The following is a 19,645-nucleotide window of genomic DNA, read 5'->3' on the forward strand; positions in this document are numbered from 1 at the left end:
CTCGCTGCATGGAATAAGCCTGCCGCACGCCTTTTCATCATTTCAGCCGCCACGCTGGTGCCGTACTGCGCAGGCTCCGTTAGCTTTCTCTTTTTTTTCCAACGCCGCTCCTCTGCCACACCTCCCATTCGCCTGTAGAAGTAGGAAAAAGTAAAAGCGGCTCGCCCGCTGTTCGCTTCCGACTCCCGTGTTTTGGAAAACGGAGCTCACCCTTTGGTCCGATTTCAACATGCGGACGGGGGAGGGGGGCAATTATCACCCAGCATTTATTATTAAATATTGTGTGATATATTTTGAAGAGATAGTTACTTGGGGATGTCCTGAAAGTGCTTTTTTTCAAGAAGCAACTGGACTTTGTTTTTCTTGGAAGACGTTTTGCTTCTCATCTAAGGAGCTTCTTCAGTTCTGACTACTCAGTCAACAGTTCCGAGTTAGTCAGAACGGAAGAAGCTTCTTGGATGAGGAGCGAAACGTCTTCAAAGAAAAAACAAAAAGTCCAGTTGCCTCTTGAAAAAAGCACCTTTCTGACAACCATGACCTGGATGACTGAGAATCTCCATGGACATTTACTGGTGGATCTGATTGTATCTTTCCTTCCTCGCAACAAAATAGTAAATTGTTATGGACAGAATCATACCTGCAAGATGGGCCTGTTTCTTTGCTTATAACAGCCTTGCTCAATCTCAGGACATTTAAGGTTTGAACTTTAACTCCCAGAATTCACATGCTAGCATGTGGTCAAGGGAATTCTGGGAGTTGAAGTCTACACATCTTGATGGTTTATGAATTAAATCACACGGGGACTTGGGTCCTAGTTCAACTTAAAAGAAGCTCAAGGGTTAAAGTTTGAGCTTCTTTTAACAACCAGGTTATAAAACACCTAATTTTTAAATTGGCCATAATGGTACTGCTTCTGATTAGTTAGAATTTGTTATTAATTCTTACTATGTTATGATTGTATTGATTTGACTAATGATTCTCATCATCTTTATTTAGCTTCTTATTTGAAATTAATATTAGTTCTTAAATTTAAACCCCTAATAGCATTTCTTTGAAGGAGTATATGAATCAATATGAATCAATATTGGCTTCTGCTTATATTATTGTATACTGTCAGAAATTAGTTTTCTAGTATACCAAATTGTAACCTTAATACTGGACTGCAAATGTTATCTCACTGTGGTGTCTCGCTTCTATTCTTGGCTTCAAAGCCAGGGACATCCTTGAAAGCTAGTAGAAGAAATTTTACACAGGAATATCAAGCTGCATAGATAAAGGAACCAAACTAGGGAGTTTTCCTGGCTCATAAATCCTTAAAGCATTCTGCCGAAAAGCCAGCTGGGAATTCTGGGAGTTGAAGTCCGCCAGGCTTAAAGTTGCCAAAGACCCCTGCCTTAAACAGGAATTGAAGAATAAGGTCAACATGAAACAAAGGACTCCTACCGTGTTTCCCCGAAATTACGACATGTTCTGATAATAAGACCATGACATATTTTTCCTGTGGGCAAACATATACGCCCTCCCCCAATAATAAGCCCCCTGGACAACTCCACCCTCCAGCCAGGCAGAGCACCACTCACCAACATGGCGCTATCCCAAAGGCGCAAAGGCGCAGGAGCCAGGGGGAGGGGGCAAAGGCGCTCACATTGCTTGAAGTCTTTGGGATACCGCTAGGTTGATGGGGGGCGCAGTGCCCAGCTGGAGCAGGGGGTTGCCGGGCAGCTGCTCTCATGAGCGGCCGCCCAGCAACGGCCCTTTCCAGCCGGGCAGAGTGCCACTTACCGACCCAGTAATATCCCAAAGGCACTAAGCCGCGTGGTGCTCTGCCTGGCTGGAAAGAGAGGTTGCGCAAGCAATTGTTCTGGCTCCAGCTCGCGTGACTCCCAGCCTCACCATGCCCAGCTCTCCCTGCAGAGCTGGGCTAGGGCTGCCGCCGCCGCCGTAGCTCCGCTGCCGCTGCCCTGCTCCAAGCATAACCGGCTCGGAGCGCAACAGCGCAACACAGTCGTTTGCCCCTGAGGCTGTGCCCGGTCTTCGGGCGACTGCTCGCAAGAGAGCAGCCGCCTGGCAACCCCAAACCAATAGGCCCCCCTGATAATAAGGCCCAAGCAAAATTTGGGGGGAGGGGGGGGTCAAAAGAAAATAAGACCCTGTCTTATTTTCGGGGAAACACGGTCTTATCAGATCACTTACTTATCTTATTCAGGGTTGTCTACCAGCAGCTGTGCCAGACCTCAGTGTCTTCCAGCCTATTATGACAAGGACTGATTATGCACCTTCAAGTTGGTGTCAAGCCTTAGCTATTGCATAGCAGGTTTTCTGTAAGACCATCTGTCCCCAAGCTGAATTTACTTTAGATCACCTTTGTTTATCAGGGCCTCAATTCATTCCCCGAGAGGGATTGATTCCATGAGCCAGATCATACAATTGCATAATATGAAGCTATCATTTAGAACAGCGGTTCCCAAACTTTCCAGCTTTGCAGACCGGTGTTGGTGGTGGAGGTGGTGAGAGGGGATGGTTCTGGACGAGTGGCAGGCAAGCCGCATGCGCAGCTCCCTTTGAGCAAGTGGCAGGTGCGCATACACGCCTCTCACACAAAGGGAGCTTTGCATTTGCATGCACTTGCCCACTGTTCATGCAAGTGGAGCTGTGTGTGCACACATGCTCTCACCCACTGCTTGCAAGTCCTGGTTTCAAATGATTTGAACACTGATTTAGAAGTACCCATGGAACTGTTGTTGTGGTGATACCTTTCAGTTGTTGTTGACTCCTGGGGACTACCGGGACTAGAACTGGACTCCTGGGGATTGCCTGGACTAGAACTGGACTCCTGGGGACTGCCGGGACTAGAACTGGACTCCTGGAGATTGCCTGGACTAGAACTGGACTCCTTTAGATTGCCTGGACTAGAACTGGACTCCTGGGGACTGCCTGGACTAGAACTGGACTCCTGGAGATTGCCTGGACTAGAACTGGACTCCTGGAGATTGCCTGGACTAGAACTGGACTCCTGGGGACTGCCTGGACTAGAACTAGACTCCTGGGGACTGCCTGGACTAGAACTGGACTCCTGGGGATTGCCTGGACTAGAACTGGACTCCTGGGGACTGCCGGGACTAGAACTGGACTCCTGGGGACTGCCGGGACTAGAACTGGACTCCTGGGGGCTGCCTGGACTAGAAATAGACTCCTGGGGACTGCCTGGACTAGAACTGGACTCCGGGGGACTGCCTTTACTTGAACTGGTCTCCTGGGGAGTGCCTGGACTTGAACTGGTCTCCTGGGGACTGCCTGGATAAGAATTGGTCTCCTGGGGACTGCCTGGACTAGAACTGGACTCCTGGGGACTGCCTGGACTAGAACTAGACTCCTGGGGACTGCCTGGACTAGACCTGGACTCCTGGGGGCTGCCTGGACTTGAACTGGAGTCCTGGGGGCTTCCTGGACTAGAATTGGACTCCTGGGGATTGTCTGGACTAGAACTGGACTCCTGGGGGCTGCCTGGACTAGAACTGGATTCCTGGGGACTGCCTGGATTTGAACTGGTCTCCTGGGGAGTGCCTGGACTTGAACTGGTCTCCTGGGGACTGCCTGGATTAGAATTGGTCTCCTGGGGACTGCCTGGACTAGAACTGGACTCCTGGGGACTGCCTGGACTAGAACTGGACTCCTGGGGGCTGCCTGGACTAGACCTGGACTCCTGGGGGCTGCTTGGACTTGAACTGGAGTCCTGGGGGCTTCCTGGACTAGAACTGGAGTCCTGGGGATTGTCTGGACTTGAACTGGAGTCCTGGGGGCTTCCTGGACTAGAATTGGACTCCTGGGGATTGCCTGGACTAGAACTAGACTCCTGGGGGCTTCCTGGACTAAACCTGGTCTCCTGGGAGCTGCCTGGACTAGAACTGGACTCCTGGAGGCTGCCTGGACTAGAACTGAACTCCTGGGGATTGCTTGGACTAGAATCCGACTGCTGGAGACTGCCTGGACCAGAACTGGACTCCTGGGGACTGCCTGGACTAGAATTGGACTCCTGGGGGCTGCCTGGACTAGAATTGGACTCCTGGGAGCTGCCTGGACTAGAACTGGACTCCTGGGAGCTGCCTGGACTAGAACTGAACTCCTGGGGATTGCTTGGACTAGAACTGGACTCCTGGAGGCTGCCTGGACTAGAATTGGACTCCTGGGAGCTGCCTGGACTAGAACTGAACTCCTGGGGATTGCTTGGACTAGAACTGGACTCCTGGGCATTGCTTGGACTAGAACTGGACTCCTGGGCATTGCTTGGACTAGAACTGGACTCCTGGAGGCTGCCTGGACTAGAACTGAACTCCTGGGGACTGCCTGGACTAGAACTGGACTCCTGGGGACTGCCTGGACTAGAACTGGACTCCTGGAGGCTGCCTGGACTAGAACTGAACTCCTGGGGACTGCCTGGACTAGAACTGGACTCCTGGAGGCTGCCTGGACTAGAACTGGATTCCTGGAGGCTGCCTGGACTAGAACTGGACTCCTGGAGGCTGCCTGGACTAGAACTGAACTCCTGGGGACTGCCTTGACTAGAACTCAACTGCTGGAGACTGCCTGGACTAGTAACTGCCGTTTTCTTGGCAAGGTTCCAGAGATGCTTGGCATTGCCTTCTTCCTAGGGCTGACAAAGAGTGAATGGCCCAAGGTGACCCGGCTGACTTTGTGCCTAGATACTAGAACTCACAGCCTCCTGGTTTCTAATCTTGTTGCCTTAACCACTAAACCCCTGGTGTAGTCTCAGAAAATTATTGGAATTATTGTGGGGGTTATTTTGAGCAACAACAAAACGACTTACGTCTCTTTAGGAGTATGATGCAAAGTTTATTATTTGCACTGAAGTAGCACAGCCAGTGGAATCCATTGGATGAGGCATTTGCATTATCAATGTATACTCACCATACATAACCCTCCTCCAACTACCCCAGATGTTCCTTTAAATAGAGGCAGGGAAGGGGAAAGATGCTATGGCAGACTGAAACACATTAGAAGCATTCATCTGTCCCATATCATGTAACCAAAAGTGGGGATTCGAAGATGAAATCATCTCCCACCACCTTGCATCTTTTCCTTAGTATCAACAATGGTAAAGCATTTGATCTTCATAGTTTGCATAAAGTAAACCATGTTTCTGAAATGACTATGAACACATAGTGGTATTTTGGTACTCAACTGCTTTGAAACTCATCCAATTTGATACTCAATGTATTTTGGGGGGAAATGTTACTCATCATTTGTTTGGGACATAACACACAAGCTAGAACATGTCAGTGTTGGCTGCCTTGTGACACACTATATTATTCTTTATGCAAAAAAAATGTTTGGCATTCATCGTTTTTGGTACTCATCGCGCTTCTCAGAATCACTTAACAATGAGTACAGAGGTACCAGTGTATTCTGAAAATATCTCGCATCTAGTAAACTCAACTCGTCATTTCAAAGAAGGTTGAAACGCGCTCAGATGTCCCAAGCAGGGATGCTAACGGTTTTGGGAGAGCAACTTTTACTGTCCAAATCCTCCACCTTCAGCCCGCGGTGAACTGCCTGCCCATTTTTGGCAAGGAACAAGCCTGCTTTCAAAACACTGCTTTCTCCAGAATCGGAGGGCTGCACCGAATCAGAGCCTTGAACTTTGACGAATATCCGATTGCGTGCTCTAAAAAGAGGCCTGCCGTGATTGCGATCGGAATACGTTTCTTGGTGTTCCTTTTCTGCCGAGCAAAAGTGGATTTTGAAAGCAGCTTGGAATCCTCTCCGGAAGTTTTCGTTGAAGTACCCATAGATGATTGGATTGACGCTGCTGTTAAAGAAAGCCAGCCAGTGGGCAAATGGGAAAAAATAAACCGTGATGAGGCTGAGCTGATGGTAGTTCAGGTTCCCATAATCAGCCAGCAGCATTAAAATCCAAAGGGGCAGCCAAGAGAGACTGAAGAACAACGCCACAATAATCAGCATATTGATCACTTTTATTTTCCTCTTGGAGATCCTTCTTCCTTCACTGTCCTCCGACTGGGAGCCTCTTATAGGTGCGGAGGACTTGAAGAGCTTGAAGGCGATCCGCGCATACATGATCACAATGGCGATGAGAGGGCCAAGATAAATGTGCGAGAAGAGGACAGTGGTGTAGATCTTGCGCATTTGGGGGTCTGGCCAGGCCTCCCAGCAGGAGTAAAAAGGGTAGGAGTTATTATAAGCATCCAGCATGAAGTGGTTTTCATCTCGGGTGACAGTCAAGGTAACGGCGGAAGGGCACATAATGATGAAGGCTAAGGCCCAGATGATGATGATGATGATCAGAGCTACCTGTAGGGTTAGTTTTTGTCTGAAAGGGTACACAATGCAGCGGAACCTGGAAGAAAAAGAAGAAGCGGTTGGCTGAAATATCGGAACCGCTGTTTGAAACAAGCTTTCTTTTGCGGTTTGCACTTGCACTGCAATTGCACTTAGACTAATATACTGCTTTGCAGGGCTTTGCAGGCCTCTCTAAGGGGTTTTACAGAGTCAGCATATTGCCTCCGACAATCTGGGTCCCCATTTTACAAACTTTGGAAGGATGGAAGGCTAAGTCAACCTTGAGCCTGGTGAGATTCGAACTGCCAAATTGCAGTCAGACGATGTAGCCTGCAGTACTGCACTCTAACCAGTGCACCACAAAGGTTTGCTGTAATATCTACTCAACCATCTATTGGGAAGAGTTTTCCCATCTATTGGGAATCTTTAGATCTCTGCCTGGCGTGTTAATTATAACATGCAATCAACCAACATTGTTAAAAAGGAATATGTATTACAACTTGATAACAAGCACTCATCAGCAAAGAATAGTGCATTAAGGAAAGAGAAAAAAACCCACCAAAGGATTTAGAGAGACCTGGCCTCAAATTATTCTTCTGCTGCAAACCCTTAATTTTTATTACTCAACCCAACCTACCTTGCAGGAATTACTGTGATTGGATAATCCCAATATAAAAAATTAATCATATAATAAAATTGGTCAGAAAAGATGCTGACAATATCTTCCTGATTTTAAATTTATATATTAAGCAACATCTCACCACCTAGGAGATTCATCCTATATATTAACATAAATTCATAATATAAATTTTATAAGAATAACTAGATTGATAGATAATTGATAGATAGATGATAGATAAATGATAGATAGATGATAGATAAATGATAAATAGATAGATAGAGAGAGATAGGTAGATAGATAAATGATAGAGATAGATAGATAGATAGATAGATAGAGAGAGAGAGAGAGAGAGGAGAGAGAGAGTGGGGTAAAGGTAGTAGATAGATAGATGATAGATAGATAAATGATATGATAAATAATAGATAGAGATAGATTGATAGATAGATAGATAGATAGATAGATGTATATATATAGAGAGATAGGTAGATACCGTGTTTCCCAAAAATACAACTTGTCCTGAAACTAAGGCCTTGCCACGTTTTTCGTGTGGGCAAAAATATAAGCCCCCCTCAAAATACGCTCCCCTGGACAACCCTCCCTCCAGCTGTACAGAGCACCGCTCACCGACCTAGCGGTATCCCAAAAGCACCAAGCTGCGGGAGCCGGGGGGGAAAAAGGTGCTCACATTGCTTGCTGCCTTTGGGATACCGCTAGGTTGGGGAATGGCGTTCTGCCTGGCCAGAGGGGGGAGTTGCCGGGCATCTGCTCCCTTGCGAGCGGGCTTCCGAAGAGCTGGGCAAGTGCCAAGCCGTGGGAGCTGGGGAGCGGGCAGAGCGCCATGTGGCTTGGCGCCTTAGGGATACTCCCTAGGTCAGTGAATGGCGCTCTGCCCGGCTGGAGAGGGGTTTTGCCGGGCGGCTGCTCGTGAGCGTGGTCACCTCATGGTTGCTTCACCCTTGGGGCTGTGTCCGGCTCTTCGGGAGCCCACTCGCAAGGGAGCAGCCGCCCAGCAACCCCAAAACAATAAGCCCTCCCCTGATAATAAGGCCCAATCCATATTTTGTGGATTAAAAGAAAATAAGACCTTGTCTTATTTTCGGGGAAACACGGTAGATAGCTGTAGATGTAAGAGAGGGGGGAGGATAGAGGTGATAGATAGATAGATAGATAGATAGATAGATAGATAGATAGATAGATAGATAGATAGATAGATGATAGATAGATAGATAGATGATAGACAGATCGATAGATAGATGATAGATAGATAGATATTTACAAAAGTCATCAATAAAGAGAGGTTCATAAGGGCTAGGATCCAGAGTTCACTTTAATAGAAAGTACAGTTATAAGAAGAGATGCATAAATAATACTTAATACTTGGTAATCATTTTTTTAAAACCATTATCCCAGCTTTTTGGAATTAAAGTCTATTCTTTGTTTCAGGCAGCAAAGAGGAGATTTTTTGGAGCAAGTAGGGAGAACAGAAGCTTGAAGAAAAAGGTTAACTAAGAGAACAAATTTCAGACCAGTAGAATGTCAGGTGACTTTATAGTTTCATTTTCAGACTGAAGGGAAAGAATAGAAAATGAGTGAGGCAAGCTTACCTCTCTACTGCAATGGCCACCAGGGTGAACACAGAAGCTGAGACCGACATGCCTTGGACCAACCCACTCATCTTACACATAAAAGTATCAAATGGCCAGCCTGGAAGATAAGCAAAATGTAAGAACGGTTGCAGAACTGGGTATGTCTAGTTTGATGAAAAGAAGGACGAGGGGAGGCATGAGAGCAGTGTTCCAATATCTCAGGGGTTGCCACAAAGAAGAGGGAGTCAAGCTATTCTCCAAGGCACCTGAGGGTAGAACAAGAAGCAATGGGTGGAAACTAATCAAGGAGAGATGCAACTTAGAACTGAGGAGAAATTTCCTGACAGTTAGAACAATTAATCAGTGGAACAACTTGCCTCCAGAAGTTGTGAATGCCCCAACACTGGAAATCTTTAAGAAGATGTTGGATATCCATTTGTCTGGAACAGTATAGGGTTTCCTGCCTAGGCAGGGGGCTGGATTAGAAGACCTCCAAGGTCCCTTCCAACTCTGTTATACTATTCCATTCCATTCCATTCCATTCCATACCATCCTATTCCTATTCCTATTCCTATTCCTATTCCTTTCCTTTCCTATCCTATCCTATCCTATCCTATCCTATCCTATCCTATCCTATCCTATCCTATCCTAATAATATACTTACATCCTGGTCTGACTCCAGCTGTCAAGATTTTGCCTTGTTTAAGAATTGCTGAATCACGTGTTAAGGTGTTTTTTTTTTTTAAACCCAAAGCTGTTCCTTGATGGATACACATTATCTGTCTAATACTTGTATGAGAATGGGGCACATGGAGATTTGTATTTACATGCAGCTGACTGTGGTTGTTGAGGAGGTATTACCAAATAGACTGACCTTGGGGAGCTTAAGTAGAAAGCTGGAATCACTAATATACTCATTTAACCACAGGGTTGGCTTCTTTAGAGACTAGCCAACTCTTGGGTATTTAAAGTATTTGATGAGTGATGCTGTAAACTTTGATTGCTTTATTTAAGGGGTGTCAAACTCACTTTCATTGAGGGCCATATCAGAGTTGTGTTTCACTTTGGGATGCCGGGGTGTGCGTGGCTAGGGTGTGCGTGGCCAGCTCGACATCCCTTGTGTCAGACCTGCCTGTAGGCCCAAGCACTCTGCCAGCGAAAATGGGCTCCTGAGCTCCTGAAAATGGGCTCCCGAGCTCCATTTTTGCTGACAGAAGCTCCATGGGACAGATCTAAGCACCCTGTGGGCTGGATACGGCCCCTGGGCCTTGAGTTCGATTTATTGTAATCAAACCTGTGATCACAACCTCCCTAGTTCCTTCCTTGTGCTATTAATTGTCAGCGGCTAATTGTTTTAGGGGGGCTTGGTGAAGACTTCTGAGAATACTGTGGACAACCAACCAACCAACCAACAAGCAAGGGGATCATTGAACACATCAACACTAAACTCTCATTTGAAGCACAAATGACCAGATTCAAATTATCCTGCTTTGAACATAATATCAGGGGTGGGCTTCAAAACTTTTAGCAAGGGGTTCTCAGCCTGGTTGCTGAGTGGGCGTTGCCATGGTGGGCTTGGCCTAGTTGGCCTCCTGCACCATAGCCAGGTATGTGTGTGTTTTTGCCCTCCCCGGGCTCCAGAGGCTTTCCTCGAGCCTCCGGAAGGGTGAAAACAGCCTCCCCATGTTCCAGAGGCCCTCTGGATGCTGGAAACAGGCACGTTTCTGGCCTTTCCGAACTTCCGGTAGGCCCGATTTTTGCCCTGCCCGAGCCTCCGAGTGCGCCCTGCACTTACCTGTATCCAAAACGGGGCCAGCCAGGAGTGGGATTTGGGGGTTCTCTGCACTGCACAGAATCTTAGCTAGAGGTTCTCCCGAACCCCTGCGAACCCACAGCAGCCCACTCCTGCATGATATTACGCAAATATCCACCTCTGGAAAAGGCTCGAATGCTGGTAAAGATGGAAGGAAAGAGAAAAAGAGGACAACTAACCGCAAGGAAGATGGAATTAGTTACAGAGACGATGGGGGCACATTTGGAAGACCTGAAAAATAAGGTTAGGGATAGATTGTCCTGGAGAAAATCTATTTATGTGGCTGCTAGGATTATGAGATGAGACATAAACAATTGAAAAATTGTGTTAGGATTTTCTCACAGTTTCAAGGTGTTTTTTTTTTATAGACGTTGCATGCTCATCTCTTATGATGTATGGTCTTAGAGTAGACTGTAAGTATATTTTGATTGATTGCTCCGAAATGCACCTTTAGATATATTGAAATCCATTGCTTCAATTGGGTCTGAGCATGCTCATATCTAAGATGTCAGTCGTACAAATGGTGGAGTCCAGGGGATAAGGCCCCAAAAGTATGAATTTGGGAGACGTTTTTTATTTAAGACAATAATAATGAGTAAAAATAGTAAATGCCATGATTCCCTCTGAACAGTGACGTACAGTCAGGGGAGGCAGGGGAGGCACAGCCTCACCACTGTCATCATGAAAAGAAAAAAAATGTAAAAGGAAAAAGGCGAGAGCTGAGGTCAGGCTGAGCTAGTTGCTGCCTCACTGTGGATGACTCTGCTTAACTGTTAAAAAAAGCCTCTAAAAAAGTGCCCTCTCATATGAGGCAGGAGAACTGCATGCCTCATCTAGTCTGACTTTAGGCGTTTTATGATCACTCAAGCAGAGTTAAGCAAGGGTTAAAATTCCTGACGTAGGTGAGGTATGCAGTTCTCCTGCCTCATAATAGAGGGCGCTCATTTGGGCGGGGCTTCTTCAGAGGACCCGAGGCAAGAGCAGAGTTGAAATCCTCTCTGAAACAGCTGGAAAAGATACATGTGGGTCGCAGGGAGGGGGAGGAATTCAAACTTCAAACTTCAAAGTGTAGTTTGATTTGATTGCAGGCAGAGCCACGTTGCCTTTTCAAACCTGTAATCAGTGAAGCTGGGCTGGATCCTTCCGGGGCTGGGGGAAAGTGTGTGTAGTCCAATCCAACTTCTGTGTGTGTGTGTGTGTGTGTGTGTGTGTGTGTGTGTGTGTGTGTTTGAGAGAGGGGGGAGGGAGGGAGAGAGGGAGGAAGGAGGGGAAGGGAGAAGAAAAAGAAAGAAGGAATCTTCTTTCGCAAAGGAGAAAAACAAATGCTGTCGCTTTAAATCGGAACTGAGCATGCCTGGCTGTGGAATTCTGGGAGTTGAAATCCACAAGTCTAAAAAAATTTGAAAGACACCACTGGGTCAGTGCCTCACCAGCCATAAACCTCACCGCACGTCACTGCCTCTGAAATAGTAGGTTGAATTCCGAGTTTAATAGAATAAAATCATCCAAAACACAGTTGGAAAAAAAATCCATAAAATTTCTCTGATTTATTTGTTTGCACTGCTGTACACTTTTGTACATCAGCTATAGATTCTTGTCAGCCAACACTATAAAATAATACATATAACATAAACATATAAATACATAGAATGAAAGTAAGATGATTAATCAATAACGGTAGATGATACTAACTTACTATCCTCCAAAACATTTTTGAAAATATCTACAGACCCCTCACATCCTGGACATAAAGTAGTTCAGCTCCTCCCCTCAGGACATTGCTATAGAGCAGTGATCTATAGGGCAGTGATGGTTAACCTTTTCGGCACCGAGTGCTGAAACTGGAGAAGGCGCCAGAGCACCAGAACCTGAAAGAGAACAGCTGGTGGGTGCGCATGTGCATGGCGATCAGCTGCTCTTCTGGGACACACGCTCTTCTGCGGCCAGCTGTTCTTCTAGATCAGTCACACGCATGCACGCCAGCCAGGTGGCCCAGAGCGTATGTGCACCAGCCAGCTACTCTCTTCCAGGTTCCGGTTCACACATGTGCGACGGCCAGCTGGTCTTTGCATGAAGACCAGCTGGCTGATGCACATGCACGATGGACCAGCTGTCCGGCGGTCATGTGCGCAATGGAATCCAGAAATGTAGCTGGCGACAGTGCATGTGCCCGCAAAGAGGGCTTTATGTGCCACCTCCGGCACACGTGCCATAGGTTCGCCATCACAGCTATAGGGCATTCCATGCCAAAACAACCAGACACAGTTTTTCTCCCCATGCCAGCACTCTGCTAAACACATAATGCCCACAACATTGTGTTTGCCTAAGTACATTTACCCATGTAATAGGACTGTATCAGTGGTGGGTTCCTACCGTTTCGGCCGAACCAGTAGTAGTTTGGTGGCCTGGGTCGCTGGAACCTGCCACGCCCTCAAACTGATTCTCCCGACGGTGCCATAGGCGGCACCATCTTGTTTTTTGCTTCTGCGTATGCGCAGAGCAATTTTTATTGCATTTATGGTCAAATGTGCAGGCACACATGCAAAATTGCCCATGCACCGAACCGGCAGCAATGCTGGCAGCAACCCACCCCTGGACTGTATTGCTATCATCCTTTTCATCTTTCCCATTACCGTCTATTGGTATCTAGATAACCTATTGGTATCTATGGTATCTTTGTTATTTATATGTACACCGAGAGCTTCAGCACCAGAGACAAATTCCTTGTGTGCCCAATCGCACTTGGCCAATAAAGAATATTCAATTCAATTCAATGTTTCCACTACAGGAGGTCCAGCAAGACGTCGTGCCAAATGGACCTTTTTTGTCTTAATGAAAAGATGAAAGGGGCATTGCAGAGGTGGGCTATCATTTATTTCATTGAAATAAAATTGTATTGCTGTCAAACAAGGATGTTGGAAGTTTAACCTTGATGCCAGATTTTGAATGTTTGTGGTTGTCAGCCTCTGCTTCGCTTGCTATCGGCTGTCATAGAAATGGGGAGGGTGGGGGCATGGTATTTGGGATGGGAATTGGATGGCACTGGAAGAGATATGTAAAGGGGAGTTTTGTTCTCACCATCTTCTGCGCATGCAGATGGCCGACGTTTAGACCTGGTCAAGGCCAACTGTCTCGCATACCAACCTGATGAGGCCTTTTGAAGATGCACCCCACATGACACCTTAGGGAGCTGCAGACTGGACCACGCTGTGGTGGGGTAATTGGAGAGAGGGGGCTGGGTAATCATTTGATATGTACTTGTTCGCGCCTTTTTGGCTCAGATCTTGCTTTTCTTTCTCTGCTATCTTTTCATAACAAGTAAAAGTAACTTTAATTCCATGAACAATGGAGTTGGGTGTTTTCTTTCTTGGTTATTGATGGAGGCACGCCTGACATCGGTCATCAGCATGCGCAGAAGATGGAGAGAACAAAACTCTCCTTTACCTATCTCCTCCAGTACCATACAATTCCCGTCCCAAATCCCATGCGCCCACCCTCCCCATTTCTATGGCAGCCAATAGCAAGCAAACGAAGCAGAGGCTGACATTGGTTTTAGTACCATGATGGCGAACCTATGGCACGCGTGCCAAAGGTGACAGGTGGAACCCTCTCTGCGGGCACGCGAGCCATCACCCCAGTTCAGCACCATCGTGCATGCGTGCACACTTCCCACCAAATAGCTGGTTTTCGGGTCTCTGCCATGCATGCATGGGTGGCAGGGTGCATGCAGGAGATGCACACACATGTGAGGGGGCAGGGGGCGCATGTGCAGGGTGGGAGGAGTGGGGGGGCATTTTTGGCCCCAGGAGGCTTCAGGGAGGACTGCTAGGCCTGAAATGGGGTGGGGGTCCACACACGCATGAGCAGGAGAGGGGGAGCACAGGGGGTTCGCGCACGCATTGCATTATGGGTGTGGGTACACACACGCATGCACACTTTCAGCATGCAACAACTAAAAGGCTAGCCATCACTATTTTAGTAGATGCATGTATTATGCTGTTTTTAATAATGTTGTTTTCATTGTTGTTTGAGAGCTGCTCAAAGTTTGACATAAAATGGGTGGCTTTATGAATGATTTTAATTAAATAAATAAGTAAATAAACCCGGTATCGTCCGCAAAACTTGGATTTCAATTTCCCATATTCCCAGGGTGACAAATTTGGGACTGATCTCTTCTGGGAGGCGTCAGATTAAGGAATGCATAAGCAATATAAGAAAAATATAGAACAATCTTAAATCAGTTAAAAACATTTTGCTCAAAAGGGGATAATCAACCCATTTTCGACCTGATTAACAATTCTGATTATCTGCATGGGTGATGAAGAAACTGCCATCTTTATTTTTGTGATCACCACTCCACCCCCTCATGGACACTCCAGACTAGTAATTACTATTTCATTATGGAGAATGATTTGGGTTTGCAAATTTAAATACCAAAGCATCACAAGCTTATATCACTGGGCTGATTAGAAAGCTCATCCTATTGCAAAATTACAGCAATAGGCAATTGCAATTTTTTGCAGTCTCCACTAGGGGTCTCCATGCCCCACATGATCATAGTCAGCTACTGTATGTATGAGAGAGCACTATTCTTCTTGAAGTCTGTTTAAAAACGTCGAGTGTATTTATTTATAAAATGTATGTGCCACTCATCCCATTTCCAAGCGATTCTGGGCAGCTTGTAGCATTCAGAGGAGAATACAGAAAACTTTTAGCCCTGAGAGATGGAGCTAAGATGGAGCTATAATAAAGATCACACTTCATTAAAACACAATAGTTTTAAGTTCAACTTACAAAAAAAGGAAGAAAAAAGAAAGATACATTTTAAGGAATTTGAATTGTGGGGCAGAACTTTTTAGGGCTCTAATTTGCTGTTGAGAGTCTTGGGACCATATCAGGAAAACGGTACATTTTTGTTTGTGTAAAGAGAGTTATTTTATTGTGCTTTTAAAAGTGGATAGAAATGGGCATTGTTTCTGGTTTTTTTAAAAACAAATTTTAATACTAACTTTATTATTTTTACAAATGACTCAAAGTGGCAAACATAGCTCACACACTTTCCTCCTCCAAAACAAAGTTGTGAAGTGAGTGAGGCTCAGTGACGTGCAGTGAGGTTTATGGCTGGTGAGGCATTGACACAGTGGTGGGTTTAAAAATTTTTTAGAGCCTCTTCTGTAGGTGTGGCCTGCTTTGTGGGAGTGGCTTGCCGGCTATGTGACTGGGTGGGGGTGGCTTGCTGGCCATGTGACTGGGTGGGGTAGAAAATGTGGTGAAACTCACTTAACAGCACTCTTGCTTAGCAACCAAAATTTTGGGCTTCTTTCTTTCTCTTCCTTCCTTCTTTCCTTCCTTCCTTCCTTCCTTTTTTCTTTCCTTCCTTCTTTCTTTCTTGTGTCTCTCCCCAACTTATTTTCTTTATCTTCCTTCCTTCCTTCTTTCTTATCTCTCTCTCTCCAACTTTCTTTCATTCTCTCTCTCTCTCTCTCTCTCTCTCTCACACACACACACACACACACACACACACACACACAAACACACACACACACCATTTCCCCCATGTCTGCCAGACTGCCACTGACAGCTCTCAAAGAGAAGGAAGGACTCCTGCCTTGGGAAGGGGCTGGACTAGATTACCTCCATGTTCCCTTATATGCTCCTAGGTCTACTCTACTCTACACACCTATGTTCTGCTCTTTGCCAGTTGAAACTGTTTTGCGGTTTGTGTGTGAGGGGATGTTGTTAGAAACCACGTTGAGTATTCTGACGAGGTAGGGCAGAGTATAAATAAAAATGAATAATAATAATTATTTACTATTTTATCCTACGAGTTAAAAACATATTTTGGTATTGCTTAAGTGATGAATAGTTTTAAATAAATGAATAAATTACTTTTTTAAAAGGCAGGTTTCAGTGAAATTCACACACATACTATTTAGGCTCACCACTGAATTTGAGAATGAGAGTCTGTGGCTCTACGTCTCACCATCTTCTTCCCCGCCTCGGTTCTGCGAGCGAGAGGCACTGCTGTGGTGGCGGCGGCAGGGGAGTCGGGTTGCTGCCCACCAAGCAGTGCGACCCATGGCTAGCCCAGGAGCAGTAGTCGCTGCTGCCGCCATCGCTCGCTACCACTCAGGCCGGTGCCCGGGTGCCGGGAAAGCACGCAGTGTGGGTGTGGCGACAGTGACAGCAGCCGAGCAGGGGAAACGCTTTGCCAAAATGTGTTATTTCACATATCTTACCATCACATCGTAGAGAATAGTAAGCTGCAATAACACATGTTTTATATATCTCCCCAGCAAGCCATGCTGATGTTTGCTGTGCTTAATAATTCTTCTGTTTTCCCAGTCTAAGGTAGATTTGCTGATCCGCGCCTTCCGTGTAAAGCTCAAGACCCACCTATTCCAAGTAGCTGGCCTGGCTCAACCATAGTCTGTTGATATCGCTCCTGACGGGTTTTTTAATTTTGTGATTTTATTTAGGGGTTTTTAAACTGTGATTTTAATTGTTTCCATCCATCTGTCTACCTCCTCCACGTATATGTCTATTCTGTGTATGTATTGTCCATATTTGTATTTTATATGTTTTTATTGTACGCCGCCCCGAGTCCTTCGGGAGAGGGTGCGGCTAATAAATAAATATTATTATTATTATTATTATTATTATTATTATTATTATTATTATTATTATTATTATTATTATTATTATTATTATTATTATTATTATTATTATCCTTGCAACAACCAGTTCGGCAAACCGGATGCAAAATTAACATCTGATTCCCCTGAACCGGTGTGAACCGGCTGAATCTCACCCCTGGTCAGGCTGAGAGAGAAGGATTGGCCCAAAGTCACCAAGTTGTTTTGATTTAAATATTTAAATGATATTTACATTTGTCTAAAATGAGATTAGAACCCATAGACTCCTGGTTTCTAGCTTGATGCCTTCACCACTAGACCAAACCAGTGGTGGGTTGCAGGTGGTACGCCCCGGTACGGGCGTTACGGATCCTGACCGGAGCACCAGGTACCGTTCCAGTATGGTGCTCCAGAGGACCCACCCGCCCGCCCACGCTCCTTACCTGTGCTTTATGCTTTTGGCACTTCTGCACATGCACATGGCGCATACGGCACCTGCGCAACTCTCCGCAGAGCAGCTGGAGCATCGCAGAGGCTTGCGGAAGTGTCATTTGACGCTAGAATGCAAGCGCGCACCTCACGCATGCATGTGGGTAACTCCGTTGCCGATCCAACCATACCAGTTGGAACGGAATCCGGAACCCACCACTGGACCAAACTGACTTTCTTGTTTCTTATTAGCAAATGGAGAAATATTAATAGCTAATCACTAATCACTTTCATTCTGCCTTTGTTAAGCTGAGCAATTCAGGTAAGTCTTTGATTTGCAACCACTTGTTTAGTGACTGTTCAAAAACACAATGGCACTGAAAAAAGTGATTTATGACCGTTCTTCACACGTTTCATACAACCATTGCAGCATCCCTGGGATCACATGATCCAAATTCACATGCTTGGCAACTGGCAGGTATTTTTGACGGTTGCAGTGTTTCCGGGATCATGTGATTACCTTTAGTGACCTTCTGACAAGGAAAGTTGACGGGGAAGCCAGATTCACTTAACAACTGTGTTACTAACTTAACAACTGCAGTGATTCACTTACCAACCGTGGCAAGAAAGGTTGTAAAACGAGGCAAAACCCACTTAACCGTCTTGCTTAGCCACAGATATTTCTGGTTCAGGTGTAGTCTTATGCTTGAGGGCTACCTGTGCTATACTGGGCTGCTAGGGGTTTGCTCGGGTTCAGGAGAACCCGTAACTAACATTATGTCCAGTTTGGAGAACCTCCAAATCTCACCCCTGGTTGGCCCCACCTACCCCTCCCAGGAGTCTCCACACAGCCTGTTTTGGATGCGAGGAAGTGCAGGGCCTGCACGGAGGCTTGGGGAGGGGGAGAAAATGGGCCTCCCAGAAGTTCCGGAAGGCTGGAAACGGGCCTCTGGAGCCTGAGAGAAGCAGTTTTCGCCCTCCCAGAGGCTTGAGGAAAGCCTTGGAGCCTGGAGAAGGTGAAATGTGTGTGTCTGCGTCCGCGCCCCCCGGTGGTGTAGGAGGCCCACCATGGCCACGCCCACCCAAAAACCGGGCAGAGTACCCGTTGCTGAAAGTTTTGAAGCCCACCTGTGACTACGCTACTTTATTTTCTGCAAGGAAAGCATGAAGAGAGGGACTTTGTTTAGGGGCGGAAATAATTCCTTTGGCTCGGATAAGAAATATGTAAGGGGGAACTGTAGAGGTTATAAGGAATGACCTTGAATAATGCAGGAAACGTTGCTGCCAAACCAATAAATGGGGCTTGGTCCTCAAAGTTAAAGGAAAGAAAGGAAAATAATATTCAGACTTGCAAGATTCTGTTACTACGAACGTACAAAAAAATTAGTACTGTCCTACATAACATTGGATTTCTTAGTCTGGCCTACATTTTAGGTCTGACAGGAACTGAACTTTGTCCCTGTCGTTTTAGCAAGGATGAGGGAAATGTCGTGGAAATAAATTCTCATCTCCTTTCAGCCATAACACTATTTCCCCCATTTTGTTCAAAAAAGAAGTAAATATACATTGTTTCTTGGTAGATTAAGCGGTTTGTCTATTCATTATATGGAGACTGTTTATAGAGAAACTAGCCAGAAGAAATATTTTGCACAGAAGTAGTGCTGGCAAATGAAACCCGAAAATATGTCCAAAAATATATTCTGAATTTTCCCTTCTTATGAATTTTTTTTTTTAGCTCTGCCATCTCTCAATGCAGTGTGAAAAAATTCACATCAATTTGAACATATCCCTGGGTACACATCCATATAGTTTTCTTGGCAAACATATGCAGAGGAAAAATACATTCATCATTGACTTCTTCTCGGATTTCCTCCCACGCCCCCATCCCAATTTCGCATTACAGTCAGATTTTCAAAACCAATGTTTAAAATCAAGACAGAATATGTAGCCATTTGATGGGAATATATGGCAAAAATAACATTGTTGTGGGTTCTTAGTGTATTTTTCATTCATTTATTTATTAAATTGGCACAGCCACCCCTTTACAAGAAGTGACTCTGGGCTGAGTACAATAATCAAACAAAAACAACAATTAAATACAATCATTATAAAAATATTAAACAACAATTGTTAACATTTAAATATATTAAAAGCAAAATGTGCTGTTTGATTAAAATTAGAATGCGCTGGATGGATTGTCAAATGTAGCTCTAAAGAGCTAATCAACATTCACAAGCATAAA

The 19,645-nt window shown here is 45.6% G+C and overlaps 1 protein-coding gene across 3 annotated transcripts in view; it reads right to left on the reverse strand.

Annotated features, from left to right (window-relative positions):
* Window positions 1-4,840: 4,840 nt before the first annotated feature.
* Window positions 4,841-19,645, reverse strand: part of NPFFR1 (neuropeptide FF receptor 1) — a 34,935-nt gene continuing 20,130 nt past the window's right edge. For all 3 annotated transcript variants that reach the window (XM_081955838.1, XM_081955836.1, XM_081955837.1), the window contains 2 exons: window positions 8,545-8,644; window positions 4,841-6,376 (listed from right to left, as the gene is read on the reverse strand). In XM_081955838.1, the coding sequence (XP_081811964.1) occupies window positions 5,485-6,376; window positions 8,545-8,644 (992 nt within the window). In that variant the 3' untranslated portion in view covers window positions 4,841-5,484. The remainder of the gene's footprint in view (window positions 6,377-8,544; window positions 8,645-19,645) is intronic.

This window comes from Natrix helvetica (genome assembly GCF_964273705.1).
Source record: "Natrix helvetica genome assembly, chromosome: 5".
Classification (NCBI taxonomy): Eukaryota; Metazoa; Chordata; class Lepidosauria; order Squamata; family Natricidae; genus Natrix; species Natrix helvetica.